Source organism: Myotis myotis, unplaced genomic scaffold (genome assembly GCF_014108235.1).
Source record: "Myotis myotis isolate mMyoMyo1 unplaced genomic scaffold, mMyoMyo1.p scaffold_m19_p_44, whole genome shotgun sequence".
NCBI lineage: Eukaryota > Metazoa > Chordata > Mammalia > Chiroptera > Vespertilionidae > Myotis > Myotis myotis.
Window position 1 is genome coordinate 643590 of NW_023416351.1, and position 17653 is coordinate 661242.

The 17653-nt window shown below is 59.2% G+C and overlaps 1 protein-coding gene across 13 annotated transcripts in view; it reads right to left on the reverse strand.

Annotated features, from left to right (window-relative positions):
• Nucleotides 1-17653, reverse strand: part of EHMT1 (euchromatic histone lysine methyltransferase 1) — a 78704-nt gene that overhangs the window by 14368 nt on the left and 46683 nt on the right. For 6 of the 13 annotated variants that reach the window (XR_004967238.1, XM_036306901.1, XM_036306895.1 and 3 more), the window contains 8 exons: nucleotides 16318-16438; nucleotides 13714-13842; nucleotides 13316-13461; nucleotides 6028-6171; nucleotides 4991-5217; nucleotides 3561-3716; nucleotides 2272-2354; nucleotides 1120-1226 (listed from right to left, as the gene is read on the reverse strand). Coding sequence is in view for 10 of the 13 variants with exons in the window: in XM_036306901.1 (XP_036162794.1) it covers nucleotides 1120-1226; nucleotides 2272-2354; nucleotides 3561-3716; nucleotides 4991-5217; nucleotides 6028-6171; nucleotides 13316-13461; nucleotides 13714-13842; nucleotides 16318-16438 (1113 nt within the window). In the remaining 3 variants the exon portion in view is untranslated. The other 7 variants (XM_036306900.1, XM_036306899.1, XR_004967239.1 and 4 more) reach the window with 6 other exon arrangements.

Consider the following 17653-nt stretch of genomic DNA (forward strand, 5'->3'; position numbering starts at 1 on the left):
CCACGCAGCCATGTCCAAACAGAGGCTCTTCGCCCGCGACAGAGCTGGGGAGGCCGGGCAGCCAGCCCACAGGTGTGTCTCCTTTAAGGCGGCTCCGCGTTCAGGGCGCCAGATCCTGTTCAGTGCTGTACCTGCCGCCTCTGCGGGCCAGGGAGAAGAAGAGGTGCCCAGGGCAACCCCGGAGAACGCGACCCAGCTATAGCCGTGCGACAGGCACAGGGGAGGGAAGGAGAGCAGGCCAGTCCTGCCCTGTCAGTGCATCGCGGCTCCCACAGAGCATACGCTGGTGACAGCAATGTTGGGGCCCAACGGAACAGCGGAACCCGCGGACCTCGGACAGTGACGAGGCCCCTGAGAACCCAACAGCAGCATATGGCACTTTCCTTGAACTATAAAGAGAAACCAACAGGCATTTGAGGAAAACCTCTAGATAAAAAAGAGCAAAACAGATGCATAAAATTCAAAGTGACCGTCAGTGATGTGGTCAGAGGACAAGGAAGGACTGCGGCTCCAGAGAGAGGCTCGGAGCCAGGACGCAGACCGACAGCACCCCTGCAGGAGCGGAGGGAGGCGGGATGAGGCCTGGCTGCAGACCGGGAAGGGGAGAGGGGCCCGCAGAAACCCTGGGACCGGAGCTACGGGGCAGGGCTGGGGACCGCCGGAGACCAGCAGACACTGGGCCAGGAATCTGCGGAGCTCTGGGCGCAGACGCGGGAGCCCCTGGCCCCATGGGTCACAGGGGTCCCCTGAAGCCTGGGCAGAGGACAGGAAGCACAGAAGGGTCAGAAGCAACCAGTGGGCTCCAGGAAGCAGGCCCGGCCAGTCGGGGGGCGGGTCCCGAGTGACGGTGCAGGGATGGCGTGTCAGTCTGCAGTCAGGAGGGAATTAGCAGGTACAGACGCCTCGGCCCTCGGAGACGCCGGCAATGCTAATGCTGGGCGTTTACATGGCCTCACCGCCACTCACACGCTGATTGAAACAGTGGGCAACACACCCCAGTGAGGACCAGGAAGGGAAGGGAGAGCCCGACGGGGCCTGACCCCCCAACACACGGGTCAGGAGGTATCTCGACCGAGTCCAGCACCAGGGGAGGCGGGGCAGCCTGCAGCCCACACGCACCTGGATCAGCATGTGGCAGATGTCCACGTGGCCAGCCTCCGCCGCCGCGTGCAGGGGGGACCGCTTGCCCTGGTGCTCCATCTTGAAGTTGGGGTCAATCCCGTCAACTGTGAACAAACAGGTTTGACTGCTTATTTTGGAGCTGGCATGAATTCCCGGCAACAGGCCGTCTTTAGGCACCTGCACTACTGACTGGGCCACCGCTGGGGGGAAGGGGGGGGGGCAGCGGCAGCACCTGGGTCTGGTGGAGACCGGCTCGAAGGGAGCCGTTCGGAGTCTCTGCATCACCGAGGGGAGGCTGTCAGAAGCCACCTGTCCATACAAATCCTCGCCCTTTAGCCCCTGGCTACCCTGGGCCCCAGTAACTGCCACAGGTGAAAGTTCAAACAACTTTTAGTTTTATTTTTTTATATATTTTTATTGATTTCAGAGAGGAAGGGAGTGGGAAGGAGAAAGAGAGAGAGAAACATCAATGATGAGAGAGAATCACGGATTGGCTGCCTCCTGCACGCCCCACACTGGGGATTGAGCCCGCAGCCCCGGCATGTGCCCCGACTGGGAATAGAGCTGTGACCTCCTGGTTCACAGGTGGATGCTCCACCACTGAGCCACCCGGCCAGGCTCCATACAACTTTTAGAGCAAACTGTTAAGTTTCTCTCCTGATTTGCTGTGAAATGAAGGGAGCTCTAGTCACCCTTTCAGCCCAGAGAAAGCAGGCCCGAGCTGGGAGCTCAGAATGCAGCCACGAGGGGGTGGGGACTCGACGTCCACCCACAGGGCACCCCACAGACGCGGGTGCAGGCGGCTCCACATTCAGGGTGGGGGTCCCTGTCGCGCCCGCACCGCCCAGCACCGCAGCCAGCTCACCTGGCTAAGCCTGCATGTCTTCTTACTGTAATAATCAGGCATTCAATTCCTTGTTAAAATGAGAGATTCCTAGAGAGGACCCCCACTCCGATGGACAAGTGCATGTGAGCAGCGTGAACTGCTCCAGCCTCGTGAGGAAGGAGTGACTGGTGTCTGCTCCCTGAGGACTGGGGCCAGCGGGGCTGGTGGGCCAGGGAATGTGGGGGAAGGAGCAGGGGGAGGGGGGGCAGGCCAGGGAGGGGAGCAGCGGGAGAGATGGGGTCTGCGGAGTGCCGGGCACTCACCCAGCATGAGGAGCACCTTCTGCAGCTCCCCTTGCCTGGCGGAGAAGTACAGCTGCTTGGGGTGGAAGCGAAGCTTCTTGGGTCTGTGGGGAGAGCACAGGACGCTGTCAGCACCGGCCCACCTGCCGCCACTTATGACGTCTGCCTGTTGATTCCTCCAGGTCAAGGGCCCCAAAACCCCAGGCTCGAGGCATTGCACACCACAAACAAAACACAAGCCACTGCCTTCTCCATCCAGCAGGACAGGTCTCCTGGGTCCTGTGCACGGGGAGGACAGGATCGTCGGGCACAGAGCTCCCCTCGGCCACTGAGGCCGGGCGCTGACGAGGCCTGACTCCAAGTGGCCGTGCGCCCGGCCTCAGTGCAGTCTCTCCAGCGTTTAACTCCCCGAGGCAGCCAGGCCCTGAGCCAGGGTCACGAAGCTGAGGGTGACACCATGGCCTAAGCCAGGGGTCCTCAAACTACGGCCCGCGGGCCACGTAGTTTGTATTTGTTCCCGTTTTGTTTTTTTACTTCAAAATAAGATATGTGCAGTGTGCACAGGAATTCGTTCACAGTTTTTTTTTAAACTATAGTCCGGCCCTCCAACGGTCTGAGGGACAGTGAACTGGCCCCGTTTAAGAAGTTTGAGGACCCCTGGCCCAAGCGGTGTGGGAGCCCTAGAGAGGACCCTGGCCACGTCCGCACCAGACTGAGGGAGGCGCAGCTGACCTCAGCGCTGACATCGTGGCTCCCGGCCGCACGCTCCGGACCCACCCCTTTCCTCCAGGGCCCCGGCGCCCTCACTCGTGATGCTGGACGTTTGCCCAGAAGCCCCGTGCTCACTGGCCAGGGCACTGTGGCCCCTGCAGGGCAGGAGGGGCTGCACACACAGCCAGCAGGCGGGCCTGAGGGGCCACGGCTGGCGGCGCTGGTGCTGGGCCCCAGGGGCAACAGCAGGCCAGCAGCTTGCCGGGAGGAAATGGCTCACGGCCGAGACTGGCTCAGTGTGACGGGGTAACGTGCAACCTTCCTGCAACAGGTGGGAGCGTGTGCACTGTCCTGCTGGACGACCACCGCCAGTGACCTCCCGGGAGCCCCGCAGCCCCGCGGGCAGATGCCGGGAAGAGCGGTAGTGGCGAGAATGGGAAGCGGCAGGGACATGAGGGCCCAGCGTGCCAACAGCCTGGAGGTGACACCACAGGTTTGGGGAGCGCGGGGCGGGGGGGGGGGGGGGGGGGGGGGAAGGAGGCGGCTCTGGGAGGGGAGGTGGGCGCGGCCCCGAGCAAACCCAAAAGCACAGTCCTTACTTCTCTGAGTCCAGAGCGATGAGTGCACTTTCCAGGGTCTCCTTCCCGGGTCCCGACTTCGCCAGCCCGGCCGGCCCTGCGGTGTCGAAGCTCTCGGGCACCTGGGCAGCCGCGCTCTGCGGCTTGTCGTCCTCTGAGAGCGGAGGGCCCACAGCGCTTCAGGGAGGAGGGGCACGTGAGAGGCAGAGTTGTGGGGAGCCCCGAAAACCTCCTTCCATGCGGAGACCAATGAAAACAGAATGTGTTTCCTGGGCCCCTAAGCACGCTGCTCTTGTGAGGGTGAGGCCCCCCCCCCCCCCCCCCGGAGCCAGGATCAGCATCAAGTCCTGGCGACAGGACACTCCCGGACATCTGGTCCCCTGCCCACATCTGCTTTTGTGCACAAGCTCCAGGCTGAGCCTATGGGCCCACTGCCCCACGTTACGGCTCTGTGGGTCTGAAAGGCGTCCACTTTCCTAGCTGGATTCTGCAGCAGGGACACGGCAGCCTATTCTGATATGTCCATCTTATCTCATTCTCTCAGGGACTCCTTGTCCCTCAGCTGGTTTTTTAATCCTCAACCAAGAATACGTTTTCATTGATTTGAGAGAGAGAGGGAGAGAAACACTGACTGGTTGCCTCCCACAGGTGCCCTGACCAGGAATCAACTTGCACCTTTTGGCGTCTGGGACAAGGTTAGAGCTGAGCTGCCCGGCCAGGGCTTCTATTGGATTCTTTTAGAAAGAAATGTATAGGCTCCCAATATGAAGTCTGGTCTTTTACATTCTTTCTTTCCTGTGTTCAGCTAGGGCCTTCAAAACATAAAGCTGTGGCAGAGACAGCATCAGCTGCCTCTAATGCTCCACATCACATGTGTACACATGAATATGCATGTACAGACATGTACAGTGACATAAAGGTACACATATGCATAGAGGTACACATGTGCATAAACATGCACACACATATACATGCATACAGGTGCAAACACATGTACATATGTGCATGAACACACGTGGATATGTGTAGACGTACACAGATCTATACATACACACATGCATGTGTACATACACGTAAAAACATGGATGTTACGAACACACCTACATGTATAGACATGCACACACATGTATAGGTGCTCACGGATGTGTATAGATGTGTACGGACATGTACAATGTAAAGGTGTTTCCGACGTACACAGCTACCCACAGAGAAACATGCTACCCCCAGAAAACACTATGATGTCACATCAATTTGGACGGTGAGATACTGGCTCAAAACAGGCAAGTGAATCTAGGAAAGCAGCCCCGGAGGAGGCCGCCGGGCATCCCGGCGTGTCTGTGGTGTCAGGCGCCAGAGTGGTCAGCGGGGAGGCCAGGACAAGCAGCGCACCAACCACCATGGCAGACGGACACGTCTCAGGTGCGCCACCTGCTCGGCTGGATGGCACCTACCTGCCTGTGGTGGTGTCGGCCCGGCCCTCCCCGGCGGAGCTCTTCTCCTGCCCCGGGGCCAGGGTCACGGTGGAGGTCGTGTCGGCCTTGGCGATGGTCACCTCCCGGGCCTTGGAGGTGTCCTCCCCGCAGTGGGGGCAGTAGCTGGCGTTGCTGACACGGGAGGCGCAGTCCTTGTGGAAGCGGTGCGAGATGCTGCTCTCGGGCTGGCACTCCATGAAGCTGCCCTGGGCGGGAAAGCGAGGGTCGTGCTTTAAAGGGGGCTGGTATGCAGAAAAGCAGACGCTGTGACGGAGCCCGAGGGAGGCCAGCAGCGGGGCCCTGGAATCCTGCCGGCGTGTGGCCTTCACCAGGCCCCCCCGCGCCCCAAGCCGCGGCCGGGTTCTCTGCCGTCTGCACTTGGGCGAGGCCACCTACGGCCCAAGCAGGACCCCGGGGGACAGGCCAGAAAGCACAGGCAGCCGAGCGGAGGAGGAGGGCGCTCAGACGCTCATCTGCAGAGGCCCCTCAGCCCCTGGCACGCAGTGGCCTCAGGCAAGGCCTCTGGGTGGCACAAAGGGCAAGCTGGAGACCAAGGAACACACGGAAGCGGCTTCCCTCCTCCCCACCAGAAGCAAAGCGTGCATTGCAGATGGGAAGGCAGAGGGTGGCATCCACAGCCGCCCCGCAGGATGTGGGAGGCGCTGAGCACCAGAGGGCACGGGTGTTTGTGGGAGAAGTGACTATGGAAGACGACCCGGGAGCAACAGGAGGTGAGGGCAGCAGCAGCAGAGCGGGCCCTTGCCAGGGCGGGCTGTGCACTCACATGGGCGCCCAGAGCCTGCCGCCCAGGCCCCGTTGCCCCTGGAGGCCGAGGCCACGGGCAGGAGGAAGGGGGCGTGCTGTGTGTGCGCATGTGTATAAGAGAGTGTGCGTGCACGCACAGACCTCAGATGACCCCCCAGACTCGGAAGCTGCGGGGCCGCGCCTGCCGCGCCTGCACTGGGAACAGTCGGGTGCCGGCCGAGGCCGCTGGCTGCGGGCGAGCGGGCGCTTACCGCCGTGCAGAAGTAGCCGCAGCCGGGGCAGCACTGGTGCTTCACCATCCGGCCCCGGTGGTCTTCACACAGCACCAGGAGCGGCGCTTTGCTGGACGGGCGCATCAGCTCGTGCTTGACCACGCTGTTGGTGCACCTGCCCAGCTGCAATCAGACAACACAGGTCAGCGACCGAGCCCCCAGGAGGCTGAGCGGAGGCGAGTCCAGGGCGGACCTTGAGCACCGATGTGGGGTCGAGAGCACACGTGCCCCAGAGAGGACAACCGCGTGACGGGTAGCCACGCAGTGTCAGAGCAGCCGCTGGTTAACTCGGCAAAATCGAACAGAACATCCTGAGCAAGTTGGGGTCTATGCTGAGTAAAAAAAAAAGACGCGCATCAGGCAGGCAGGCAGGCAGGCTGGAGCACGAGGTTAGGGGCCGGCAGCAGGGAGCAGAGAGAGTCCCTGAACCCTGCACGCAGTCGGGACACCAGAGCCAAGGCCACACCCAGGCTGCAGACGATGGGTGACCAGTTAGCTACAGACGATGGGCCTGGGACGCAGCCCAGACAGGTGCCTACCAGCAGCAGCCCACCTGAGGCCTGACCAGGGCCTTACTTCCTGCCCAGTGACTGATCAGCTGACCCAGCCCCCATTCCTCCCCACCAAGCACATCCGGATAAAAGGAAGCCAGTGAGTCATGGGCCTCACACCCGATGACCCCCGAGGGGTGGCTGCCCAGGGACGCTGAGGCGGGCAGAGCAGGGCACACCCGGTGAGAGAAGCACGGAGACGGGCAGAGCGGGAGGAACAGGCACCAGCCCTGGAGAGCAGACCCGGCGGCTCCAAAGCGGGAACAAACACGAGCCCCCAGAACTGGGAGGCAGGTGGGAGGCGAGGACTTCCACGGAAGTGCTCCGGGTAGAAGGCAGTTCCGAGACGGTCGAGCAACAAGTCAAAAATGTACAAGAGGAAGCAAAGCTCCAGACGGAGGGACAGGCATGTCCCTGCCCCAAGACGACCCGCCAGGGCCCCACAGCCAAGGCGCCCCCAGCATCCAGGACCCCACCACCAGGACGAAGGCAGGCTGAGGACCTGCAGAGAAGACAAAGCAGGGCCACACCAGCAAACCAGAAGGAGAGGGTCTCGGTGCCCACAGGGAACACGTCAGGCCTGGACAGTGCTGCTCAGTGCTTAGAGCGCCAGCCCCGGACCTAAGGCCCGGATTCGATTCTGGCCAAGAGCACGTACCTGGGTTGCAGGCTCATCCTGGTCCTGGTCAGGGTGCATGTGATGAGGCAACCCACCCACGTGTCTCTCTGCCAGCGAAGTTTCTCTTGCTCACTCTCTCTGCCCCCCACTTTCCTCCCTCCCTTTCTAAAAATCAATGGAAAATATATCCTCGGGTGAGGGGAAAGGAAATGAAAGGGAAGGGGGAGGGGAGGGGGAAGGGGAAGGGGAAGGAGAGAGGGAAGGGGAGGGGGAGGGGGAAGAGGAAGGGGGAGGGGAGGGGAAAGGGGAGGGGGAAGGGGAAGGGGAGGGGGAGGGGAAGGGAGGGGAGGGGAGGGGGAAGGGGAAGGGAAGGGGGAAGGGAAGGGGGAGGGGGAAGGGGAAAGGGAAGGGGAGGGAGAAGGGAAGGGGAGGGGGGAGGGAAGGGGAAGGGAAGGGGGAGGGGGAAGGGGAAGGGAAGGAGAAGGGGGAAGGGAAGGGGAAGGAGAGGGGGAAGGAGAGGGGGAAAGGGGAGGGGGAAGGGGAAGGGAAGGGGAAGGGGGAAGGGAAGGGGAAGGGGAGGGGGAAAGGGGAGGGGGAAGGGGAGGGGGAAGGGGAGGAGGAAGGGGAGGGGAAGGGAAGGGGGAAGGGAAGGGGAAGGGGGAAGGGAAGGGGAGGGGGGGAGGGGAGGGGGGAAGGGGAGGGGGAAGGGAAGGGGGAAGGGGAGGGGGAAAGGAAAGGGGGAAGGGAAGGGGAGGGGGAAGGGAAGGGGGAAGGGGAGGGGAAAGGAAAGGGGAAGGGAAGGGGGAGGGGGAAGGGAAGGGGAAGGGAAGGGGAGGGAAAGCACGAACGCACGAGAGACAGCTAACCTGAGTCCCTCGGGTAAGAGAAACACAGCGAAGCAGGACCGGGCTCAGGAGCTCGGCACGGAGAGTGTGGATTTGGACCCGCCGTCAGCAGACGCAGGAGTCGACAGAGAAAGACCTGGACGGCCCAGGTATCTCACCATGAGCTGAGACGGGAGGAAATGCAAAGGGAAACACCAGAATAAAACTTGCTCACACGCACCCTCCACAAGGAGGGAGACGCCACCGAGTCTGAAATGGGGAAGCGAAATCAGCTAAACCTGAGGCGCAAAGGAAAGAAGAGGGGCAGCTGGCAGCTGTAAGACAAGTCGCACCCCAACACGGGCACCCGAGCCCAGAGCCGGAGAGAGAACGGGCTGAAAAGTAAACTGCTACAGGCAAGAATTTTCTAGGAATAAGCAGCTCACAGAACTCTCACGAGGATCAACACCACGAGAAAAACAAAAGAGCAGCACCACCACCCCTCGGCCAAAGACGGGGGACCCGGCAGCGGCCAGGGCCTCCCACACGCACAGGAACCAGGTCAGACAGCTCCGCGCGTCGCCAGGAGCCCGGGGAGTCACCGGGCCAACGCCGCAAGTGCTGACCGCTCTCCACGAAAACACCTGCCAGAAATGAAGGCAAAACATGGACTTTTCACACACACCAAAGGGAGAGTCCACGATGAGCAGGCCGCTGCCAGGAAAAGATAAACACAGACGCAGGGTCTTCGGGCGCGAGGGGATGACCCGGGGGAGCCGGGACCTGCGCAAGGCCCGGAGCTGCACGTGACAGAGGCTGCGTGTCCGTCCGTCTGAACGCCAGAGGGCGAGGTAAGGCAACGGCAGCCGCATGCGGTGGGACGGCAGCAACACGAAACTAAAACGTGGACAAGACAGGAGGGAGAGCTCAGCCACATAAGATGGTACGTGAAGTGGTACAGCACCAATTGAAGGGAAATCTCAGGGCAACCACTAAAAACGTTAGAAAAAGACCCAAATAATAAAGCCAACCATGGAATAAATTACAATCACAAGACATTCCAAAGCAAAAGGCTCACCATGAAGAAAAAGGAGTAGCAGATGGCCTCGTCTTAACTCCAGCAAAGTATTAGCTGTGATCTGACTCCATCCCTGATCACATTAAATGAGGATGCCCACGCCGACCATGAAACAACAGGGACCGCACCTCGCATGGAAGACTAACCCCATGTGCTATGCAGAGTCGCTGCAAACGTGAGGGTGGAGACGGCGCGGGCAGGTGCCTCCGCGAGGAGCCGGCGTTTTACTGGTGACCCAATGCGCGGGCGTCACAGCGCAGAGACGGAGGGAGGCTGTTCGCGAGACCACAGGGCCTGGGCTGCAGAGCCGGCACCAGGACCAGCTCGCAGGGCGGAACCCGAGACCCACCAGAGGCCCGAGCAGCAGGCCCCTGGCTGGGTGGGGTTCCTCAGTTGCATGCACCTGTCAGGCCGAGAACGACGCACAGGTGACGGCCTGTGTGTGGGTCGGCCTCGTTAAAGCTCTCTCCTCCTTCTGGCACCCCTATAATTTGGATGTTGGTTCGCTTGAAGTTGTCCCAGAGGCTCCTTACACTATCTTCATATTTTTTTAATCTTTTTTCTTTTGTTCTTCTGATTGGGTATTTTTTGCTTCCTCATATTCCAAATCATTGATGTGATTCTCAGAATCCTCTACTCTACTGTTGAATCCCTGTAAATTATTACTTATTTCAGTCAGTGTGTGCTTCATTTCTGACTGGTCCTTTTTCATTTCTTGGACATTCTGAGATCCATGAGTAATCTTGTAACCATGGTTTTGAACTCTGTATCCCATAGTTTGCTTGCTTCCATTTCTTTCATTTGTGACATGTTTGTCTCTGCATTTTGGCTGCTCCCGTGTTTGTTTCTAAGTATCACGTAGAGATGCTATGTGTCCTGGAGGTGGCAGAGTGGTCTTGTGTAGTATGTGTCCTGTAGGCCCGGTGGCTCAGCCTGTGTGGGCTGTGTGCACAGTCTATTAGCTGAGCCTTGATTGCTGTTGGAGTCATTGGGAGGCGTTGACCTCCAGGCCAATTGGCTGTGAGGACCAGCTGCAACTACAATGGGAGAGCTGCTGTGCAGGAGACATCCCTATGGAGCAGGACTGGCTTCATATGGAGCAGTGGGGCTTTGGTGCTGAATCTGCCCCTTGTGGGTGTGCAGAGTTGTAAATCTGGTATAGTCTGAAGCTGTCATGCTGGTGCATTGGCTCTAGGGCATCCCGGGTGGTGCAAAGTCAGCCACTGCCTGGGGCCACTTGGCAGGAGCTACAGAGAGATCTGCAGATTCCTCCTATTTGTATTTGGCCTGGAGGTGCCCAAATGAGGCCCAGCTGTGAAGCAAGGCAGGCTGGTGCTAGTGCCAGGGCTTAAGCCTTTAATTGATGGGTTTGGGGCATGCTGACCCAGAAGCAGCTTGTTTGAGAGATTTTAGCAAAGTCTGAAGCCTGAGCCAGGACAGGCCATTCATATGGAAAAACTGCTCAGAGACTATCTCCCTCCCAATTAAAAAAAAGAAACAACCAACACAGGTGGGTTTCAGACCAGCCCTTTCCACGCCTCATCCCTCCTACCAGTCTCCATGTGCTTTCTTCTTTATTTCTCTAGTTGTAGGACTTGCATTCAGCCAGCTTTCAGGTGGTTCTGAGTGATAATTGTTCTGTATTTTAGTTGTAATTTTGATGTAGTTGTGAGAGGTGGTAAGTACAGGTGTTTACCTACACCATGATCTTGGTTCTTGGAAATTAAAATTTTTTAGGTAATAATTTATTTTAAAATAGCAATATATCTATCGTATGCTAACATAAAAAACTTATTTCCAAAACAGCAAAAAAAATTTTTTAATATAATATTATTGATTTCAGAGGAGAGATAGAAACATCAATGATGAGAGAGAATCACTGATCGGCTGCCTCCTGCACGCCTCACACTGGGATCGAGCCCACAACCTAGGCCTGTGCCACGACCGGGAATTAAACCCTAACTTCCAGTTGAGAGGCAGATTTAGTCATGGACATGGTCAACCACCTCAGTAAAGCTGGAGGGATTGTTGTGTTGAATAAACTGGTGGTTAAAAAAAATAATTAAAAAAGAAAAAAGGAACATAGTCATTTCTAAGAAGATTGGTTGTATCCTAGCCCGTTTAGCTCAGTGTAGAGAGTGTCGGTCTGTGGACCAAAGGGTCCCAGGTTTGATTCCGGTCAAGGGCATATACCTCGGTTGTAGGCTCCTCCCCGGCCCCTGGTCAGGGTGTGTGCAGGAGGCAACCAATTGATGTATTTCTCTCACATTGATATTTCTGTCTTTCCTTCCCTCTTCCACTCTTTGAAAATCAATGGAAAAATATCCTAGGTGAGGATTAATTAAAAAAAAAAAAAAGGACTGGTTGCACTGGAAAATCTCCACTGTCTTCCAGTTCCAGAGTGGCTCCTGCGAAGTCCACGGGTGTCTTGCGCTCTTAATGGTTCTGCAACACCATGGAAACGACTGATTCCAGAGTCACACGGACCTTCACACCTAGGAAATGCTCCGGGCCCTTTGAGAGAAGCAGTGAAAGGCACGGAACCTCTCAGCATCACGAGGACAGTCATGACCCCAGGAAAGGTCCCACGTGGAGAGGGCATGTGAGCCAAAGATGGGACTGTTTGAGTACCAATAAGAATAAAACACAAAAATGAAACCCCAAATATATTCGTGTAGCCCAGCCGGTGTGGCTAAGTGATTGAGTGTCAGCCTATGAACCAGGAGGTCACTGGTTCGATTCCCATCAGGGCACATGCCTGGGTTGGGTGCTCGATCCCTAGGAGAGGGCGTGCAGGAGGCAGCTGATCAATGTTTCTTTCTCATCAGTTTCTATTTCTCTCTCTTCATCTCTCTCTAAAACCAATAAAAACATAAAAAATTAAGAAATACATATCTATATATATTCAGTCCACAATGATGTTTGAAAGGGAGAACTGGTCAACCTCAGAATAGGATGGAACACATTGCCCGAAGGACTGGGAAACAAACGGAACACTCGAGATGGTGTGAGACACTGGAGGAGAAGACAAGCCTTCCTGTAAAACCACCCAAATAACAGAATCCTCACGGCCAGCCACCCCCACTTTAAAACTCCAAAGAACTAACACAGGCATCAGAGAAACAACCAGTCAGCACAGTCCACAAAGGAGCCGAGGAACGGGCGGGCTGCAGAGGTCGCTGGGCACCAGCTCTTTGCTTGGAAAATGAAGAGACCGAGCAGCAGCTGTGATGCTGTGTGCCGTGGGGGGTGTCCTCAGGGCCAGCAGAGGGGAGGTCTTCTGTGCCAGAGTCCCAGCCGGGACTGCGGGAGGAATGGCAGTGCCCGAGGACACGGGAAGGCTGAGGACTAAAGGCGGGGCCACCGGCCGCCACACAGACCCGCTCCAGAGCATTCTGGGCAGCAGGAAATGGACAGAGCTGAAGCGTGGCACCTGAACCTCGAGCGCTCGGGCCACAGGATGAGGACTCGATGTGACAGATGGGAAGCCTCAGCCCCAGAGTCCAGGTGGGTCCAGGTCGCCCAGCAGCGTGGACAGGAGAGGAGAGGCGGCGAGAGTGTTTGGGTGAAAAGAGGCAGAAACACAGGACACACACAGCAAATGCCACAGGAGGACTTTGGGGAAAAACTGTAAGAGGACGGTTTTTCACAGACACATCTGACTCTGAACTGGGCATTATGTAACAGGAAGTCACTATTTCTGTTACATGAAAAATGTCCTTTTTTTAGGGAGACGCATCCTGAAATATTTAGTGGTATGTGGGTCTGCACTGGAATGCCAGCTCACAGCCAGGATGAGAGCCGAGGGCGACGAGTCGGGCTGCAGATGGCAGAGGCGGTTAGGATTAGGTGGGGCCAGGCGTGTGAGTGCCTCTGTCACGGAGGAAAGTCCTGGGAGAGGGCGGGTGGGTCTGTGGACAGGCTGAGTGACGGGTGCTGCAGGCTCGCCGGCCGCTGGCCCATCCACGTCTGCACCTGCAGCAGGTCGATCCTCTGCTGGAGCATGAGCCTCACCCAGGCAGGCGTGGCACCACTGGCATCGCCTCCCTAAGAGCTCTCCACCCGGGTCTGGGTTTCCAGGATGTCACCTCTGCTGCCTGCCAGGCTCTGCACCATAAGCTTGGACACCTGCCATGCTCCGACCCGCTCGGGGCACTGCCATGCCCCTGCTCAGCTAATGAAAGTCAACGCTCACCTCGTGGTCCACGCTCTCCAGGGCCATGCACTGGTTGTTGGCCAGAGTGGTGATCTCTCGGCTTTTCGGGGTCTCCATCCGGCAGCTGCAGAGGGGCACTTCCTGGAGGCCGTCCGTCTCCCCCGCGTCGGGACCGTTAGCCAGCCCTGGAGTCAGACACGCGAGAGCGCCCCCACTAGTGGGACGTGTGCTGGCTTCGCTCCGTCCGCTGACACCCCTCCCCACAGTGAAGCACAGTCCACAGAGGGACCAATTCCCGGCCTCTGCCGCCTCACGACAGGGAAATGCGAGCCACACGGTGCTGTGCTGGCAACGTTCCGTGGGGGCCACAGGCCAGGAACGCCAACCAGGGACAGGAAGGCAAGACGGGGCCGGCCGAGTCACAGCCTGATGCTCACCTGCTGGCGAGGGCAGCGTTCCCTTGACACGGAGATCCAGGGAGTCCAGAGACACTTCCATGTACCCGGCACTGTCCCCCGGGGCCACCGGCTCTGCGCTCCCCGAAGAAGACGTGTACGCTTCAGGACCTGCGTTCAAAGGCACCACTGTGAACGCCACGCCCCCAGACGCTGTGCCAATCAATCTGCTCCACTCAGCCATCACTGCCACTGTGGCCCAGGCCACCGCACTCCCCACCTTCCTGCACACTGTGTGAGCCCCCATGTCCACACACGACGCGTGGGAGGGTCTGTGTCAAGAAAAACCGAGGCTCGGATGTGTCAAAACCTCTGTCTCTGACGGACCCCAGCCCGAGCCCAGCTGGCCCAACAGCCCGGAGGACGGTGAGCACAGGGTGAGTGTGCTCCACAGCCCTCACGTCAGACCAGACGCTGAGCAGCAGCCAAGGAACAGCCCGCGCGTGCTGACTCCTGGGACCAGGACTTGGGGCGTCTGCAGCCAGACTGGGGTTTAGGAGAGGGTCACCCTCGGGACAGGCCCAGGGAAGGCATCTGTGCACGAGGAGGCCCTGGAGCCGCGGAGCCGGGGAAGGAAAGCTGCTCGGACACAGAACCCCGAGCCCAGCGAGGGCCGATGCCCCATGCACCGAGCTCCGTCAGCGTCGCAGCTCTTCTTTCAGTGGCCAGGAAACAGGGCATCGCCCGCTGAGGGGAGGCATCACGCCTCTGAGTGCCGCCACCTTCTGCCCTGGGTCCGGGACAGGCAGGGAGCCAGCGCCCGTGAGAAGTCGCCGTCCACCTGAGCGCAGGAGGGCCTGTGCCATTTTAAGCCTCACAGAGAGAGCGCGTCCCAACTCCCGGGTGAGTGCTCAGGCGCGCGCTGTGCACATCACACCAAGAAGGCAAAGATGACACCTCTGCGCCAAAGGTACGTTCCCTGTCGGACCTGCACCTGCGTGTCAGCCGGCAGAAGAGCCACGCCAGGCAGGTGGCCTGAGGGGTAAGCCGTGATGAGAGAGGAACCATCCGGGAAGGAGCATGAGGTTCAAGGAGGCCCCTACCCCTAAGTCCAGGCTCACACTGTGACAATCACACACAGCGCCCGCATCTGCCTCCCCGATATCCACTCGGCAAAGCTACCTCTACGTCAGGGGAATGAAGGACAGCTGAAGTAATCAGGAAAACGATGGAGTGCTGCAGCTTGTGGTGCAGACAGACGGATGGATGGACGGCCGGCCGGACGGAAGAGACAAGACCATCCAGAAATGCCCAGCACTGTCAGCACAGGTGGGAAGGTGAGAAGAGAAAGTCCACGCAGCCATGGCGCCGCCCGCACACGGCACGTGCACTGGACCCACCTCCCAGCACAGGCACCAGCTCAGCCGCATCGGAGACCCACGATAGGGCTCAGACGGAAACTTCAAGAAAAGATGGGACAAAATCTTTGTGCCTGACAGTTAGCACAAGACCTCTGATGTCACAAACAGCAGAATTTGAAAAGAATGTAGTCATAAGTTAGACGTCAACGCACTTTAAGCTTTTACAAGGTGCACACGTTCACAGAACACACTTCACAAAAGACCGTAACTCCCTGGGAAGGCACACATCGATCTCACACGAACGAAAGAATAAACACTTTCCCAAAGAAGACGCAGAAAGTAAACGTGCGCCCAGCGCAGATGAGGAAACTGAGGCCGCGGCGCTGGAGCAGAGCGGGTGGCCAGGACACCAGCAGGGGCCTGCGCACTGGGGGGAGAGGACAACGCTTTGGAAACGTTTCCCACCAAGTCAGACACCACATGACTCAGCCCCTCCAGGCTAAACGTGGACCCAAGACGCTGAGAGCATCTGCTCCAAGAGACACGGACACAAGTGGGCACAGCTCTTCCCTCGGAAACAGCCCCAAAGGGGAAGAACCCAACTCCCCAGCAGGCAAAGGACCCACACACCGTGGACAGCCCTGGCCTGGTCTCCCTCTGGCCACCCAGCCCCGCCCGGCAACGTGGCTGCCTCCCCAACAGCTACACACACAGCAGCTGCCTGAGAGACAGGCACCTCCCGATCATCCACACAAAGACCCACGGTGTGACCTGCCTGAACGAGCGAGGCAGGGTGACTGGGGACAGCAGGCTGGCAGGGGCGGGGACCTGCCAGCTGTGCATCTGAGTGACGTACACTGTCCCCAATGCCGAGTCCTCTGAAACCAAGTGGCTGCAGTAGCCCCGCCCCCAGGCCTGCTGACCTTCTGGGTCTGAGGGCCATGTCCTTCCTGTGCCCCTTCACAAAAAGACCTCTGAAGCCGGGAAATCTGAGCGGGGGCCGAAAGCCACCATGTGGGCCGAGGCACTGCCTGCGGGACCCGGAGGTCCACACAGGCCCCAGTGCCCTGTCTACACAGGGCAGGTGATGGATGATCCCGTCAGCTCCACAGGCACCAAGGAAGCCAGGGAGTGCCACAGGGTTACGGTCACCTGGGTGTCTGCACCAAAGGAATCTCAAACATCATTCCTCTTCCTCAAACAGAGGAGTCCTCCAGAGCCCCGCCTCCCGCCTCCCGCCGGCCCCCACCCCCGGCCCCCAGGGCTCCCGGTGGGCAGGGCTCACCCAGCGCGCTGCCTGGCTTCCTCTTGCTTCTCCGCCTCCTCTTCCTGGCCGGCTTGGTCCAGGGGCTGTCAGGCTTCCCTTTCCTCTTGAGGAACTTCTTCTTGATGCTGGACTCGGAGCTCTGGACCAAAGGGGCAGGAACAGGGAGCTGAGCGGGGGGACCTCAGACAGCCCACGCGCTGCAGTTCTGTTTTCGTGCGAACAGAATACCTGCTATGTCCTGATTCTGCAACTAGAAAATCAATTTCACTTTCAGACATTCTTTCCCGGATCCCATTCTTACAGACCCAGGCTTTCCCCCAGCATCACTCTAGGCTCAGTCATCTTACAGGCCCCGAAAAGGCTCGGAGCATCGGAATGGAACGGGTAAGTCTTGAGTTTGGCTCAGGGAGCGCCTACACGCCGAGACCCAGCCCAAACGCTGCGCTGCCTGCTCTGAGAGGCGCCTCCGAGCTCCGGAACCCGCCTGGAGCGCAGTGCGGGCGGGGGCAGCGCGCCTCTAGCCTTCACGATGGTTTGAGTGTTTCTAAAACCTAAGTGGGGAAGGGCATCCACCTGCCACGGAGGACAGACAGACGCACAGTGGGGACCGCCAGCCCTGCAGCTGGTCTAGCGCAAGGACCTCAGGCTCCCTGCCTGCTGTGGGCAGAACCTGGAGAGAACGTGTTCACGAGACACAAAGGCGCACCAGGTGCAGGGCCTGGCCTTCCCGCCCACCGCCCTGGTGCTGGACCGTGTCGGTGCTCCGCCCAGTGAGGCCCTCTCAACAGCCCACCACCCCGTGCCCCTGCCCTCTGGGCGCTCCTGGATGGCAAAGCTTCAGAAAGAACTGTGGCAAGCACTGCACCCAGAGCTCCCCGTCACGTCACACCGTCACCAAGTCCGTGTCCCCCCTCCTCTCATCCGCCCCAGACCAGCTGACACCACATGCCACCTGCTGCCTCCTAAGAGCTTCTCCGTCCACGTGACCCCAGGTCCCGAGCTTCCTCTCTGAAGCTCGGAGGACCCTCCCGGTCTCAGGACCCACGTGTCTGGCCGTGGTGCCCAGGCTCCATCCCTCCCCATTTCCAAGCTCCCCATCCCACCCAGGGCCCTGCCTCCGTGACATCTCTGCTTGGCTGCCCAGTGGTAACAACAGACTTGCCCTCGCTCCGTGCCTCGCCCCTGCCACACCCAGCCCCCCGACAGGTGGTTCTTCCTGACACCTCACAGCCACGCGGCAGAGTCTGGGGGACCCCCTGCCGGCCCTGCCCTGGCCTGTCTGCGGTGCCGCTCCTGCGCCCGCGAGGCCCTGCTTCCTCCCCGCGCGGACACAGTGCATGTCGCTGTCTCCTGG